General features: G+C 39.9%; 1 protein-coding gene across 9 annotated transcripts in view; it reads right to left on the reverse strand.

Moving 5' to 3' along the window:
- Positions 1-17,108, reverse strand: part of SPIRE1 (spire type actin nucleation factor 1) — a 147,000-nt gene that overhangs the window by 111,948 nt on the left and 17,944 nt on the right. For 7 of the 9 annotated variants that reach the window (XM_018556850.1, XM_018556847.1, XM_018556845.1 and 4 more), the window contains exon 2: positions 11,483-11,517. In XM_018556850.1, the coding sequence (XP_018412352.1) occupies positions 11,483-11,517 (35 nt within the window). Of the gene's footprint in view, positions 1-11,482; positions 11,518-14,653; positions 14,671-17,108 lie in introns of all 9 variants that reach the window. The other 2 variants (XM_018556851.1, XM_018556849.1) reach the window with 1 other exon arrangement.

The following is a 17,108-nucleotide window of genomic DNA, read 5'->3' on the forward strand; positions in this document are numbered from 1 at the left end:
CGATCTCTGCAGCTGCGGACCGGGAACATGCCTCAGTGCTTCTGATTGGCCCTGCACGCTGACGGCTTCCTGGCGGGAAGGCGCTTGCGAACACGCCCAAGCCCATCACTAGTGTGAACAAGCCCTCGTGGCAGGATCACCAAGTATTGTTATAATAAAATTGCAAATTTAAATCTATTTAAAAAAACTTTCAGAACTACATTAACATGTTAGCTTATGGGATTTTAGTGATGGGGACCTAACTCATTCACACCTGGCCATTTTGTTGTCTTACCGCACCTACTTTAATGCGTGGCATTTTGCGCACTGTGCTATGCTACAATACAGGTCTATCAGCATCTAATGCACATGTGCATTACCGCAACACCTTTATGAGAAGCCAGATTCAAATCAGTAAAGATACACCATTTACCTATATACCATGGAAATAACCTCATATCTTTAGGCAAGTGAGGACCTATACGTAATGATCATGATTGTTTTATTATGCACTGAAATATCATACAAGAAAACTAAGAAGCAATTGACAGAGAGGATGACCTGGACTCCACATTCAACAGTAACAATATAAAGTCTATCTTGCCAATATTTGCTTTTGCCTGGCAATTCTCCAAGGTCACACTGATACTGTATTGTTACACAAGGTAAATGGTCTGATCAGACTTACATGCGAGCCAGAAAATGATATTATATTATAAATAATACTAAAACCCTGTGTGAACATATCATTGTTCCTGATCTTTTCTTTATGGGCCGGTACACACCACAAAGGCTGTGTTCCAGAGCGCTCGGCCTCTGGAACGCAACCCAGCCGGCTCCCCGCTTGCAGTGCGATCGCCTGCCCCCAGAACGCAGGCACATTAGTGCCTGCGTTCCGGTCCAGTGCAACCTGCAAAAATACTGCAAGTACTATTTTTGCAGACCGTGCTGGACAGTAGTGCCTGCGTTCCGGTCCAGTGCAATCTGCAAAAATAGTGCTTGCAGTATACTAATGTGCCTGCGTTTCAGGTGTAGACGTTCACACTGTGGGTGATGGCGTGGCTGTGGTGCCATTGACTTTAATGCACCGCCACGCCCCTCCCGCCCCTGAACGCAGGAAGGCAACCGGGTTGTGTTCCAGAGGTCGAGTGCTCTGGAACGCAGCCTTTGTGGTGTGAAATCGGCCCTAAAAGGAATGTTCAAATCTAGGAAAGGTCTTCTCTTACCGCTACACAAATGGTGTATGCATTTGCCGCTTTATCTCTACACTTACAATCAAGAAAAATTGGGAACTGCTTTAGAATGAATGTTCTTATGGTGGACACACAAGGAGGAATATCACTGGAAATAAAAGAAGAAAAGAATGACTTTCCACTTACTATTTCCAGAACACTAAAGCCAAAAAACCATATTACAATCAGACTGTACAATCTAATAATTTTTAGGAGCATTTATCATCACAAGATCCATTAAAGAAAAATAATTATAGTTGTATAAAACACTTACTGAACAAACTAGAATTTTACCGGTTTTTTTTTGTGCATGTGAACTAAATCTTTACATTTTTTACAATCGTCATAAAAAACATTTTATATGTTGGTCGGCACTAAATATGTAAAAATATTGAAAAGTGGATTTTAAGAAACAACTGTTCCCAGGCTATGCTCCACTGGCCCTTAGTAGCATTCAATAACGATCCCACATGGCTGAAATGCTGCCGCATTAAAAATAATGGACGATAAAGGGCTGACATGGATCCTTTATTTGTAATACACACTGTCCATCCATGTCAGCATCTGGCTGCACTTTAATTAACAAACCAAGCATTGTCACATGTAAGATAACTATGCTTACTACCTTAAACGGTCTCATTCATTCACTCAACAGAACAATGATAAGGTTCACTTCACACATTTATTAACTGTGCACAGAGGCAATAAACATCCATCTTCATTTTTACTGAGTGAATCCGGACAGCCAGAATTACAAAGGACCTTCCTTTGTTACATATGACTTGTACATACCATTGATTATGCTCCTGAATAATGGCAATATGCCCCACTTATAAAGGTGAGGAAAGAGACTTATTCATTTAAAAAGGTGTGTTGTGGTTTATGTTTTAACATGCAGCTGTGACCTGCTACAAGTTTTTAGGAAAGGAATTTGTGCAGCTGTGATTGGTTAATTTAGTCAACAGGAAACTTATTGGCAGATATAGGCAACACAATTATTTCACAGTTCAATTTTAATTCATCAACATAATTTAAAGTAGGCCTATCATCAAATACACTGCCTGGCCAAAAAAAAAGTCACACACGCTAATATTTATTTGGACCACCTTTAGCTTTGATTACGGCACACATGCGCAGTGGCATCACTTCAATAAGCTTATGCAATGTGGCAACATTTATTTCCGTCTAAAGTTGCATTAATTTTTCACCAAGATCTTGTATTGACTATGGGAGAGTCAGACCACTCGTAGTCTTCTACCGCACATCCCAAAGATTCTCAGTAGGGTTTAGGTCTGGACCCTGTGGTGGCCAATCCATGTGTGAAAACGATGCATTACGCTCCCTGAACCACAATCCAAGCTCAATGAATCCTGGCATGGTCATCTTAGAATCTGCCCGTGCCATCAGGGAAGAAAAAATCCATTGATGGAAAAACCTGGTTATTCAGTATATTCAGGTAGGCATCTGACCTCTTTTTTTGGAGACATAACTTTGCTGAACCTAGACTAATTATCCAATGGAAGGCTCTGACCTATTTACTTCGCTAAATTCAGATGGTGACTTTTCTTTTGGCCAGGCAGTGTATATTTTCTCATGTTAGGTGCATGCATTCTAAGTAAACAGGTACATGTATTTATCTCTCACAGAGATCACAGAACTACTCATGACAATGCCTTCATCTGCTTTTATCTCCAGAAGGAGGCAGCAATCTGCCGACATCTTAGCCTAAGCAAAGTCACTGGACTGGAGCCTAGGGACCGATGTTTATCAATAAAAGATTTTTCTTTTCTTTTAAACCTATTATTATTATTGTATATTGTGGTATGTCAAGAACTTGTCCATGGCGACTTGTAAAGTTACTGAAAGGATCACTTTAACCGCTTCAGTACCGCCGACTGTCAAAAAACATCATGTCCTAAAGCTGTTATATCAAGAACACGGATGCTGCTGCAGTTGAAAAAATAAATGAAAAAAACCCTCAACATTTTTAAAAGCCACTAAGCCAACAAACCAATGCAAACTGACAATTGCACCACAAATATAAAGGTATTGTCACAAACACTGGAGTGAAAGCAATACATCTAAAGCCATCACTCGCTGGTAAAGCTAAACGAATGACCTGTTAAGCTTTTCAAGAGTCGCCTATGGACAATTTTGGGTAGGGTAGTTTTAAGGCTTTATTTGTTTGGAATCTATTTACTTGATGCAACCTACACGTTTTACATTTTACCCAAAACTTAGGTATTATATTTTGTTTGTGTGCACTCAAATTAACTTGAGTATATTTTTTACTGACAATATGGGTTTGATAAACAGTTCTGCTAATATTGTGTGACATAAATAACTGCTACTGGCCCTTATTCTTCAGGCCCTCTGCTTTCAGAAAATATATAATATATTTTAATATTTTGAGGTTGGGGTTTTAAACTTCAAGCCTAAAAATGTGCAATTCAACATTTGTGCGGGGAAAAAAAAAGTATCTGCCGGAGATATTATTAAAGGAGAACTATGAGGTGAGTGCTTTTCACTCACCTCATAGTTCTAGCCGACCTGTAACAATGAGACTGTCCCAGGTCGGCTTAGTAGATCGGGAGGTGAGCTAACACATACCGGCGTTCGCTCACCTCTCGATCCTGTCATGGCTCCCTGCCGTGACAGGGGAGGGGGCGTGTACAGCTGGCTCTACCTCTAGATAGGCAGAGCCAGCTGTCAGTCACGCAGCTGGGCGGATCCAGACATAATTGTCGGGATCCACTTCAGCTGCGGCGTCTCAGTATACCGCAAGCTACAGCTCGCGGTATACTGAGCCTAGGGTGACGGGAGGATGCTAGTTTGTGTCCTCCCGTTACCCTAAGGAGAACTATGGGGAAAAGCCTTAACCCCATAGTTCTACTTTAATTCTTTTCAACGTATGAATTGCATTAATGTAACTGCTTTACAGTGTACATGTAATTCCAATGGGTATTTAGCCATGTGCATCTGATGTATAGGGTATATTTAATGACTCATGCTTGTGTTGTGCTTCTTAAGCAACTAAGCATAAAATAAGGTGAGCGGTTGTAACAAGCACAAGCAGAAGACAAATAATTGTGTGCTCAATGTGCGTTAAAGTCAGAAGATGCTGTAAATATGTCACTTTAACTGGAAAATATTCCTTTAAATAGGAAACACACTGCACCAGTGCTAGTGAAAAGAATAATTTCTTATGCCAATCTTTGGAGAAATTGCTGTCAAATATGAACTATTAGGCCATAAAACAATTCAGTGGTGTATATTCAGTGGGGAAATGCTGCTTCAATGTTCCCCTCATGATCCAGTTATTCTCCTGTTGGATGCCGTCATCTTGCCTCTCACAGAGTATAACGAAGAATCATCTAGGCTGTCAATTACCTCCCACAAATTAGACATCTTCCTCTGACTGTCCTGTCACCGCTCTCAGCATATGTAAGTGTTCAGTGGGAGAGGTTAGAGATTGAGAAGCTAAATCCTCATTTCTAAGTTGAACTCTGCAGATCAGTAACAGTGATGTTTAGTCTGTACATTTTTGGGGGAAAAAGAGAAGTGCACTTGAAATAGCTGAAGGAGCAGATTATGTAGATACCACTATGCTTAGAGAACAGAAAGTTTGGCTTGATAATCTATTTTATTTTACTGCTCAGGTACATTCAATTTCAACAGTCCAATACATTTATAATGCTTAGCTTAAACCCCATCTCCGGACGAACCCCAGAAAAAAATACCCTTGCAGTGGGGCTACCATATGCATTACAACAGTTAAGTGCCTTTTGATGTCAGGGGAACGGAGCAAAGCACTATTACATACCCGATTACTGGTTCCCCAGTGGTCAGCGCTCACCTCTCTTCCATCCACTCCAGCAGGTGGAAAGCATTCAGCATTCTCGCGTCTAACGCAAATCTATGGAACCTGCATTACAAGTGATGAGTACTTAGACCGCTGGAGCGAAGAGGATAAGAGGCTGTGGGTACCGGTCTAACAGCCCGGACGCAGCAAGCGGGAAAGTGGATCATGTAAGTAAAATAGCTTTGTCCTGTCCCTTAGGCATGAACAGGCACTTGACCCTTGCAGTATGGCTAGCTTTTGTGCTTGCCCAGAGATGCACTTTAACTCTGCAACCCCCGGGTAAAGATGTTACTTATTCTGGAGGTTCAGCTTTATGTTTTGTTGGAACAATATGGTGATAAGAGTACACTGTATATAAAAATGATGTGAGAGAGAGAGAGAGAGAGAGAGAGAGAGAGAGAGAGAGAGAGAGAGAAAGACAATCCTCCAACTGATATAGTACATATACAGTACTTTAGCATGTGATTGTTTTACTTGTACTTTATCCTAGATACACACTGAAAAGCAGCATGCCTTCTTGTTTCAAAAGCTATACAAGTACGATGATTAGTATCACCGTAGAGACCATGACCGCAGACAGAGACATTCATTGAGATGTTTGATAATCATTAGCAGTCCAAGTGCTGCAGGGTGCTGGAATTCACATGGCACTGATCTTTACTCGTCATTCCCTCAGAGCCATGCAGATGACAGCCAAGGAGTTGAACAACAGTTCAATGTGTCGCTTGGAATTAGGCATACACACCATGACATTCTTAAAAGTCACAGCACAGCAGTCCAGAGATCTAGAGAATAAATTTTTATCCAGATTATTATTGCCCGCAGCAAAATCCTGGTTTTTAATAGATCTAAATTTTAAGACATTCTAAATAGAACATACAGATGTGACATATTTAGTAGGTGGAGATTTCAGCTAAACATTAAAGCAGACCTTCACCCTGAAAATGAAATGTGCTACCTCTAAACCCTTCGCAGCATAAAAAAAACCCTTTTTGTTTTGTTTACTTACCCCTATTTTTTGGTTCTTCATGTTCTGGCCCACCCCCTGTCCTACATTCTCGCATATGCGAGTTATGACGTGCTCCATTTCTGTTGCCTCTTGGGATATGACATGGCAAATACCAGGAGGCATCAGTTTCCATACAGGGAATGTAGGAGGAGGGCAGGCCTGGAGGCACGTCATCAGAGGCCTGAACTTGAAAGAGACAGATGGTCCGCGATGACGTCAGGGAAGAAGATGGCAGCAAGGGACCTGGTGTGTGGCAGAACATGGATCACAGCAGGAAAATGCTGGGTTCGCTGGGAGGGTGGGTATTTGACTTGAGGATAACTCAGCAGTAGGAAAAGGGGGCTGACCAAGAAGCAGTAGGTGAGGTAAAAAAACACCAAATCCATATAATAAATGAAGCAGAAAGATCCTTACACTGCAGCAAGCAGAACAGTGAGAGGCATAGTGGTGACATGACAAATCTCAACCCAATTCTCATGAAATAGGCAATCAGAGGCAGTAGTACCTACAGTACCAGCAGAGATCTCACACTACTGATATATAGCTAAGAGACTATAGGCACAGGAGAACCTAAACACCCTGCTATTTTTAGGAGGAAATCAAGACAAAAAAGGTCAATTTTCATTATAACGTTGGCACAATTAAAATTTCGTATGTTTCTTATAACATGGCAAATGTTCACATAACCAACATTTATTATGCATTTGATACTAAAGGCCCCATTCACAACGAATCCGTTAGAATCCAATTTCCAATGGATGTTAAAGGATGTCAACTGAAGGTAACCCAGGTGTGAATGGGACCAGTTCACATGGCTGCTTTGCATTGTGTTGCAGTGTGCTGAAAAAAAAATAGACCATGCTATACTTTTTTCAGCGCAATGTAAAGCAATGTGTCAAAAAGGAATATCAACGTAATGGAACAGAATGCAAGTAAATAATAATAGTAAAAAATAGCTTTGTCTACTCAGGACAGGTCAAGTAAACTAAAGATTGGCAAAAAAAGAAAAAGAAAACCTTTTTAAAACGGAAGTAAAAAAAACTCCATTGACTTATATCTGTGAAGGTTCTCATTCATCCAGGTCATGGTATATCTGTAAAAAAATAAGTCAAGGCAACTGGACTTGCTATATTTTTCTTGAAGACATTTCACTGGTCATCCAACCAGCTTTCTCAATTCAGAATGACATGTACAAAAATTCTCTGGGACTAAATATGGTGAATGTTACTCCAATCCACATAATCTGTTGGTCGCAACCCAGCTGTTGATTGCGTTTGCATAATTGAAGCTAGGAGGTGTTAATAACCTGCCCAGAGAGAGGTGTTAAAACAGAATTGTATGTGGGAGACAATAGATGTGTCACACCCCACCTCTATTCAAGCTTGGCTTCTCCATCTTTACATAAATGGCCTCTTTTGACTTGTGTTTTTGGTCCGATTTTGTTGTAAACCGGGCCTTAACCTAATATTACTCAAGACCTCCAGCTGAAAAGTGATATGTTTGTCTCAAAGAATGATTGGCCTCAACTGTCATTTATAAGATTTCTCATATGCATTTCTACACAAACATAACAATGTCCCTAGTGTAATTATAACAGCTTTGCACTGAAATATCAGATTCTTCATAAATAATAATAGGGCTACCACTAACTAATCGATTAATCAATGATAATCGATAATGAGAATAGTTGTCAACTATTCTCATTATCAATTAGTTGGTTGGATCCCCTAGCTCTCTCCTCCACGCTGGGAGGAGGACACGGCAAGCAGAGAGAGGGCAGGTGCAATAGCCATCCTGCTATTGGCTATTGCAATTTGAAATGGCCAATAGCAGGCTGGCTGCTGTATTTACTTTCAGCTGCCGTCTGCAGTATCTTGCCACTGGCAGCTGTCATTCCCTGCCTGAATCTATTCAAGCGCCACGTGCTTACAAAACATTTTTTTTGTTAAATTATAAAAAAGGTGGGGAAAAAAAAGTCATTTTCTTTTTCAGACTGACAAATTGTCCTGCGGGAGGTGCATTGCAGTGCCATTCATTTCAATGGCACCCGAAACGCGCCTCCCACCCACAGTGTGATCGCCCGCACTGGAATTCACGGTATCTCAATACTGTGCGTTCCAGTGCAGTGTGATTGCAAACAATTGTGTATGCACTTTTATTTTGAAGAAAATTATGTTTCTAACACTGCATTTGTGTATTTTATTTTAAATTGAGGATGGTATTTCTTTATTTTTTTAATACGATAAATCGATTAGTTGAAAAAATAATCGTCCAAATAATAATTAGTTCCTGTCCTTAATAATAATAAATAAACTCAGTCATGACTGGCTCTATTTAAAAGGTGAATTGGCTTGTTATAATTATCAAGAAGGGAAAGGCCAAATCTTTCAATTTCCCTTCTATACACAACAGACAATTCAAACTAGTGATAAAAAGACCACGGCTAATAAAATCAGAGGGGACCTCCAACTACAAAGCTCAATCACTCTAACAGAACAACCAAACAAAAACAGATTACTTTGGTTGAACAAGCTTAATAAACTTTACTTTCTTCTAGACACTCATTTACAGAACTGTTTTCCGTTAAGGCTTTCATTTATGATCAGTCTTCCATTTCCTTTCACAAGAAAAAAGCTCTACTGTGCGAGAAAGACTCAGTTAATATAGTTAGACATTTATTTCTGTTGTAACTGGTATGTTTTTCCATTATAATACATGGTGGATAGAGAGTCAGACAAGTCTATAAACGTTTGTATAGTATAGTATCAGGACAATAATGCTTGTCCGCACCCACTGAGACTAGCTAAATAACAAACAGCAAAACAATAAGGAAGCGCACAGGATGCTTACAAAATTGACTCAAGTACAGGAGAGCTTCCACTTTTGCAGCCAAATTGGGAAGACACCTATTTATATTTGTTTCATGCTCCCATGCATATGGCAGAACGTTAAAAAAAAATGTAAACAATTGCGGGTTACCTTTATAGATGCTCTTTGCTGAAAACTCTAGGACAGAAAAAGACTAATTTCTCCCTGTTTATGAGATGGCGGGGCAATTGTCTTTGCCATAATCACCCTGTCTGCACTGTGCTGGCAGACCTCCATTATCAGCAGTAAATTAGTTGTGCAGGACTGTCTCCCCAAACAAAAATGTCCCTCAGTCGGTCTCTATATCTGCACATTGCCCATAACCATACTCCAAAGAAACAGCTAAAAACGTTAAAAAAAATATATATTTTAAAAACAATATAATTGTGCATACTTTGTGATTGGAAACACAACAAACATATTTTCAGAGCTCTCAAATTCAACTGCAAAAGTGGAAATATACTTTAGGCAGTGCATACAGGAAGATTTGTGGACACTGCAGAAATGGTATACAGAAAGGTTGTGGTTTTGCCCAAATAAAAAAGTAATGTGTTTGGCTACTATGAGCAATGGCTCCATTACTGCTTCACGATGTATAAATTAGACCACGTGGCAGTCAAACAAACACATGTATCAACATTTACAGTAACAGAGCTCATGAGTAGTGACTCCTTCTATAAATTAATGGCTCCGTCAAAGGACAAAGCAAGCCCGAAGTCAGGGAGCTTCTACTGTACTATCATTTACATAATCCACAGTGCATGCTCTGGGAATCCTTTGTCACGTATTAAGCGTTTACTTGTAGGGTAAAGAATGCCTACATATATTAAAAACCTAAGTTTAAACATTTATGAAATATAAAATGGAATTTACCAGATAACATTACACAGTTTTCTTTTACAGCGGACATCAAATCACATAACTTAGGTAATGTGTGCAGAGCAATACGTGTACACTTTACTATACGTTGTAAAGTTGACTATCATACTGTCTGCCTACTTTATCACAGCTGTTAAGGAGTAGTTACACTCATATACAGTACACTGAAATAAAGTTGCTAGCAAATTGTGTAAGCCATCATCTAACAACGACACACCCTGTAAATTGGTCAGTGGCAGGTGCACTATGAGTGACTTTCCATTCCTGTGTAGAGCTGCAAATAACTGATCTTAATACTACATGTAATGTAACCTTGACAAGTTCATTGAGGTAGCCTGTAAAACCACACTGTATAAATATTGTGGTTACTGCCATATGTGTAAAATAGATTGCAAGATATGTGTGATGAACATTTAGACAAGGAATCCATAGAGGTAACTGTGCCACATACATGTTTGAAATACATAATTAAAAATATAAACAAAATAAATATAGATATATATCCAGACACAAAAGGCCATTTCTTACTGATACAAGTTTGAGGTTAATTTTTTTTAAATAACTTGTTTATTTTTCTGTTTTGTTGTTTTATGCCTTTTTTTTTCACCCTCTATATACAGTCTCTGACAAATAAACATTTAATACAGAAAAAGGGTTCCCAGAGCACTGTGGGTTATTTATAAAAATAGAGCACACCAGAGTAGCCTGCTTTTCAGCTCCTTATAGAAACCTCGGACTCAGCTACCCAGTAAAGGGCAAGTCACAGCTTTGATGATTTGCTTGAGATCTGTACACATATGTATGATTCAGTATGGTTCTTTGAGCATGAATGAAAGTGACAAATACATACAGTCTTGTAAAGAAGTAAGTACACCTCATAGAAATTGTTGACTTTTCCAAAATATTTAAACAGGGACAGGGTGTACTTAAATTTTTCACATGACTGTAGGTGGAAAGAAAACTAGAGTGCAACCTGCTGGCTGGGTAAAACACTACATAATATTAATGTGCAATATTTACCTAAAATCCCATTTACATCTGTGAGATCCACTGTAGTGCTTTAACTCTCATTGTGTTACAGCAGCCATTTATTTCAATGGCCTGGCTACATACCAAAAATGCACTTGCACCATTTTTTTTGTAATTTTTTTTGTTGCACAACAAAGTACCGTATTGCATTTTTTTAGTGGATTGTGTGCCATCCAAAATAATTGTGCATGGTGCATTGCCATGTGTTGGGGTAATGCTTGTTACCACAATGCATATATGTGAGGCCGGGCCTAAAAGTAAAAATATATTTTTCTAAAGGTTATTTTTTAATCCTGACCAAAATCCACAAAGAAAGCAAATTTGCATAACACCACTACACGTACCCTCCAAGTAAATCAATTGTAATACTCTCAAAAAAATTAAGGACCTTTGCTTTTTTACACTGCTCTATAAAATTCAAATAATTTGGAAACATTTCACTTTTCTGTGAAAGTCTCTGGGACAACTAATAAGCACTTGAGACGCATTAAGCATACAAACAAATATCTAAGTGGTAATTTACCAAGCGGGCGGCAATGCTGGCTAGAACAACAACCTTGTGCTACCTAGAATCACATTGCCATAAACATGAAGGGTAGATAACATAAAAGAAAGATTTCTTACCTCTGTTTCTGTGCATGTGGAGTCACTTGACCCACCTGAAAAAAATAACATTAAATTAAACAGTATTTATACACATAAAATAAAAGGGAATAAGGCCTTGTTAAAACATGTGTGTAAAAACGTATGCCTTATAAACATGCTATGAACTAGTTTTAAAGTTCTGACATGTGGAGGCATTATTTTCAAGAACACAGAATTTGCTACACTCAATTTTTGGAAAGCACGCAGAATATAACTGCATATGTGTCAACTAACCATTTCATAAAAAATACAGTTCCCATATGTGGTTGCACCTCTGCACTATGGCAGCTATATGTGAACTTAAACTGAACCTGCATGCCCTCCTTTTAATGGTGGCCTATACTAACCTCTCCTTAACCCTTCTACTCCAGGGCCTCCATGTGACTGGGATTGAGAAGTATGTCACTCTTTTCCCTGCCTACCAAGTGGTGCTTGGTGACTGGCTGTTGAGACAGTTTGAGCCCTCATATAGCGATAGGGAGAAAGTTCTTTGCCATGTGTAAGTGCCACGTCATTGCTTACACAGGACTTCTTCTCCTCCCGGCAGGGGCAGCAAACCAAAGTGAAGAGTAGAAGCAGCTATGGGCACTACAACAGCATTAAAGTGGAAGTTCACTATGCGACTCATGGTGCCACCCAGCCCTACTCACGCTATCCACATCCTGTGCTATCCACATGGTGATAGGGATAAAGTTCTTTGCCCTGTATATAAGTGCCAAGTCACTGCTTAGACAGGGCTTCTTCTCCTCCCTCTTAGCAGTGGCAGCTGAAGTAGAAGTAGCTATGGGCACCACATTAGCATTAAAGTGGAAGTTCACCCTAGTTCCCCATGCAAAGCCCGTTTGGAATCTGCTTGAATGCTCTACCTCTGTGCCCTGATGTTGTCAAAGATATAGAAAGATGGGGGCCGAGTGATAGCATGAATTACACGTTATTGCTGGTAGTAGTTTAAAGTTTTCCAATGCTAATTGCTGGACAACTGAAGCGCAGACAGAAGTCAATTTATGAAGGTGCATGTGTTATATGGTTGTTTAAAGTGGAAGTTCATCCTAGAATTACTCAATGAACATTAAAGTGATTGCTTGATGCTTGGGCAAGGCAAAGGTCCATTTAAGATTTTCTTTTATCATTTCTCAGCAGCTTTATTGCAAAGTCTGTGAAACTTCATAATAAACCAAAGTGAAATTTCTCACATCAAGGTAATATATCACAGCTCACTTAAGCTGCCCATACACCTTACAACCATCGCACGACTTTCGTGGTGCAATGGTTGTAAGGTAATTAAAATTTCGTACAATCTGCACATCTTGGACAGGCAGATCGTACTTGCAATCATTGCAAGCCCCCACCACAGAGGGGAGGGCTTCCGATGATTGCGGTGCTGAGCGGGCAGTGTGCGCTTGCATTCGCCTCCCGAGCACGCCACTAACCCGCCGAAAATTGGACGATTTTCGGCAGGTTTTCAAGCGTGCTCAGAAGACAAATGTCGTGCAACCCTTACAGTAGAAGAGGTTGCACGCTGCCCATACACCTGCCAATTATCGTACAATCGTGGGATCACCCGCGATTATCGTACAATAATCGGCACGTGTATGGGCACCTTTATACTCACTAGGCACTGGATCTTTGGAAGTCGTTTTTCAGCATTGTTAACATCTGACATCACAATTAAAAGAATCTAGAGAAGGAGCTGTTTTTGGTTTACAATAACATTCTGCATTTTTTCTGGGTCTCTTAATATAGAATAAGACAACCCAACTGGCTGTTATGGATTAAAAAAAAAAAGATGTACAATAACTGAAAGTGTAGCCCAACGTTGCTCAACAATCAAATCACCCTTTAAAAGTACGCAAAATATTGAGGCACCCTGTCTAAAAACATTAAAAAAAAAAAATGACAAGTGCCCTCCCTCCTAAATCTATACCAGACCTTTATCCTAGAAGAGGGAATGGTATGGATTTTATTGGGGGCGGGCATATGCAAAACCATAAAACCCTTTTACATCAGAAGTCCCTCCTTTCACATCAGAGTCCTCCTTTAAATCAGGAGCCCCCTTTTACATGCTGTCATTGTCCATTGTCATTTCAGAAAGAAAGGAGGAGACATCTCTAAAACAAAAGGGGAAATCCCCTCTTAGAAAGTTGCCACCAGAACAGATTGCCCCATTGGAATATTTTCCCATCACTTTCTGTACTGGAGACAATGGTCACGAGGACCAATAGTGACCAATAGCAGGGACATAGGACAACAAACAAAAAAACCTGAAAGAGGTTGTAACCCAAAACTAAAACAGCAAAGTTTTGGTTTTCCACACTTGATATTTATCTATGTGTTTTGATGTGGCAGGCTCTTACTTTACCTCAAACTCTGTCCTAATATTGCATTATAATTACTCCAGTTCCAAATGTTGAGTATTCACGCGATAATCTGTATTGATCCGTCAGAGGAGCGGCTGTCTTGGCTTATATGACTGGCAATGCATGTCAGTAGTTAAAGTAAATGGATGTATCTGACAATATAAGTGACATAATAAAGAGTTGTGTTTGACAACATTTATCTGGCTACTATTGATGTTACACCACAGAATTTAAGCCACTGCTGAATAGTACTAAATAACACGGACAATGCCTTTCAAACAAAGAATGGAATATATTATAAATGCATGTCTGGCATTATGACAAAAAGCAAGTCTCACATCTGTTTTTTTACAAACATGAGTCTAAAGGCCACCATACAAATCAGAGAGCAGCTTGACATAAAGGGATGATCTGAAAACCCCAAGACATTGACACAGGCCAATTGATCTTTGTTAAAGGAGCCGGGCCAAAAAATATCAGGCAAACAGTTCAAGTTCGAGTATTTTGACAGTGTCAGAATAAAATAGCAAAGCCGGGGGATCCTCCGATCCAAGCCGTTTAGCATTGATGGGGGAATGAGGCCGGCAGGCTGGATGAGCAAAAATTATCCTTCCCTGATGTATACTTACCTCCATGACACGGCTCCCAACGTTGGAGTGACAGCATTGTGCAATGCAGTACAATCTGAGGGCCCATTCACTGCTAACCATAATGTAAATCACAATGCCATGTAATTAAAGCACACTTTTGCACAATGCACCTAGCGTGCCCTAGTGATTTATTTGAATGGCACCCCAATGCACCTCCCAGCTGCTGTGTGTTGCAACGCAGCACACAGTACCACAATACCATGCAGAAAAAAAGGAGGTGCATTGGGGTGCCATTCAAATGAATAGCAACAAACAGTAGTGCTCGCTAGGTGCATTGTGCAATAGCGTGCGTTAGTTGCACTCTATCGTGTGATTAACGCTATGCTTAAGTGTGTACACCATTTTAATGGCTGATGTGGTGCATTTGCCTCTACCCCCAAATCCTGATATGCAGGGGTTTACAACCATCTGACGGTTGTATTTAAATATCCATGTAATGCTTCATAAACACATAAGTGAATTAAATTGTATCGTCTCAAGTTCAGCTACAAAAAGGATAACAAAAGAACAGCAACAGAAATAAAATACAAAAATCGTGATTCAATGTCCATGATAAGGAAATAACAATCATAGCATCTCCTCCCCAGGTTATGTCATCAGGTCTGGCGTTCTGAATGAACCCTAATTAAAGATGACTAAAGCCGAGTTTTCAAGCACAAACCTTGCAAAGTTCCTGCAGTATGACCATGCTATTAAAACAGACAAAAGACACTAATCAGACATACAAGAGAAACCTGTAAAAAAATACATATTACAGTTCTATTACTTCATCAGCCTCATCAAAGCAGTAAATTGGCCTTGATCTTTTATTATGTCTTTGAAGAGGGTGGTGGAAGCTACTGTAATACATTGTACTCCACACCCACTAACAAATATATAGCCATGCTAATAATTCAGATTAAATCTGTAATGAAGTTATTAACACAGGATTTGACAACGCCTAATAAGCCCATAGGCTTTCCTTCTTTACATTTCTGGATATCACAAACCTTTAAGACCATGTTAAGCAGTCACAATGAAAGAACCTCTAAACCACTAGCGATAACGCGTGGCATAAATGCTGACTGCTCTTGCCCGACAATTGGGCAAGGAATGGGCTGCGTAGAGTTTCCCTAGAGGGCAGTGATGAATGCTTCTGACTGTGGGAAGTGATTGCATCACTTGATCCATGCGTGTTGGTAAAGTACAGAGCGGTTTCCCAACTTCCTAGAACATCCTAGAAAATTGTGCAAGTGCAATACGTAGAAAAGGAAAGGTAATATTAAAAGGAGAAGTGTTCGTAGAGTAAAATATACTATTTTCACAGTTTAAAAGTTGTCATGAGACACTACAGCTGCCACATGCCGGCACTATACCGAGAGCTGAGTGAACATGTAACTGCTGATCGGTCTCTTCTCCCTGCAGAGAGCAGTAACCATCATTCACTGACCATGAATTGACTTCCCCCTTCCCTCTGTCTATTCCTCCAGCCCTCATTGGAGGGACAGACAGGGGAGGACGCGGGCACAGCTAGCTCTGGTTCTAGAGAGGCCGAGCCAGCTATAAATTAGGCTGCCAAGGTGGATGCTGCCCAGTTGCAGTACAGCTCTGCGCTGTCAGCATATAGTGGACAGTAGCGCGGTATACTGTATGCTGACTTTGGGTCACAGGAGTACATTTGCAAATATATTCCAGTGACCCAGGGACTGGTCTTGTGGGAAAAAAAGTATAAGTATAAGTTTTTGTTTTTTTAGCACCTAGACAAAAACGAGCAGTTAATCCTTGCAGTGCAGGGTTAGCTCCACTGCAAGGGTAAAATGAATGGCACAGTACAATGCAATAAACCCCGCTGTAAACTTTGCCAACATATCTGCAAACTTTGCCAACATATATGTGACAGAAATACAGCGAGTCACAATAACAAAGCGTACGCCATTAAGGGGTCATACTCATGCACATCTGCTAACGTGGTGTACATGATACAGTGTTCAGCATGTGACAAAGGTTGTTACATTGGGGAAACTGCCCTCAAGCTGCAGTTTAGGATGAACCTACACAGGAGCTGGATCAAGAACCACAAAGAGGATGAATATTGCACTCCAGTAGGACATCACTTCTCCCAGAAGGATCACTCCATTCAAAACCTCAAAATTAAAGTACTAAAAAGGGAATTTTAAAAACTCTCATGAAAAGGAAAACATTTGAGATGAAAATGATTTTACATTTCAACGCCATAAAGGAGGGACTTAATGTGGATTCTGGTTTTCTGACACACTACCAGAACTTTTTATGAATCTACAGAACATCACAATATTCATGTATGTGGTATATCTCTGATCTGTTTAGGGTTTATTTGTCATCCTACGTTTATTTTTTCTGTCTTTTGATTATCAGGAGGCATTTTTTACTCCCAGGTCCAACATTTATGACACCCCGCTAACCCCCTCCCCTAACAGCTTTCTCCTGTCTTAACTGACAAACTGTCATGTTGCTTAGTATTGCTTCTGACCTGAAGAGAGGTTCACTCTCGAAAGCTTGTCTTTTATATATATTTTGTTAGTCCAATAAGAAAGGTATCATTGCACACTGCAATACTGCGTTTTTGTCTTTTTTGACATC

This window comes from Nanorana parkeri, unplaced genomic scaffold, assembly GCF_000935625.1.
Source record: "Nanorana parkeri isolate BGI_ZX_2015 unplaced genomic scaffold, ASM93562v1 scaffold255, whole genome shotgun sequence".
In the NCBI taxonomy this organism is placed as follows: Eukaryota; Metazoa; Chordata; class Amphibia; order Anura; family Dicroglossidae; genus Nanorana; species Nanorana parkeri.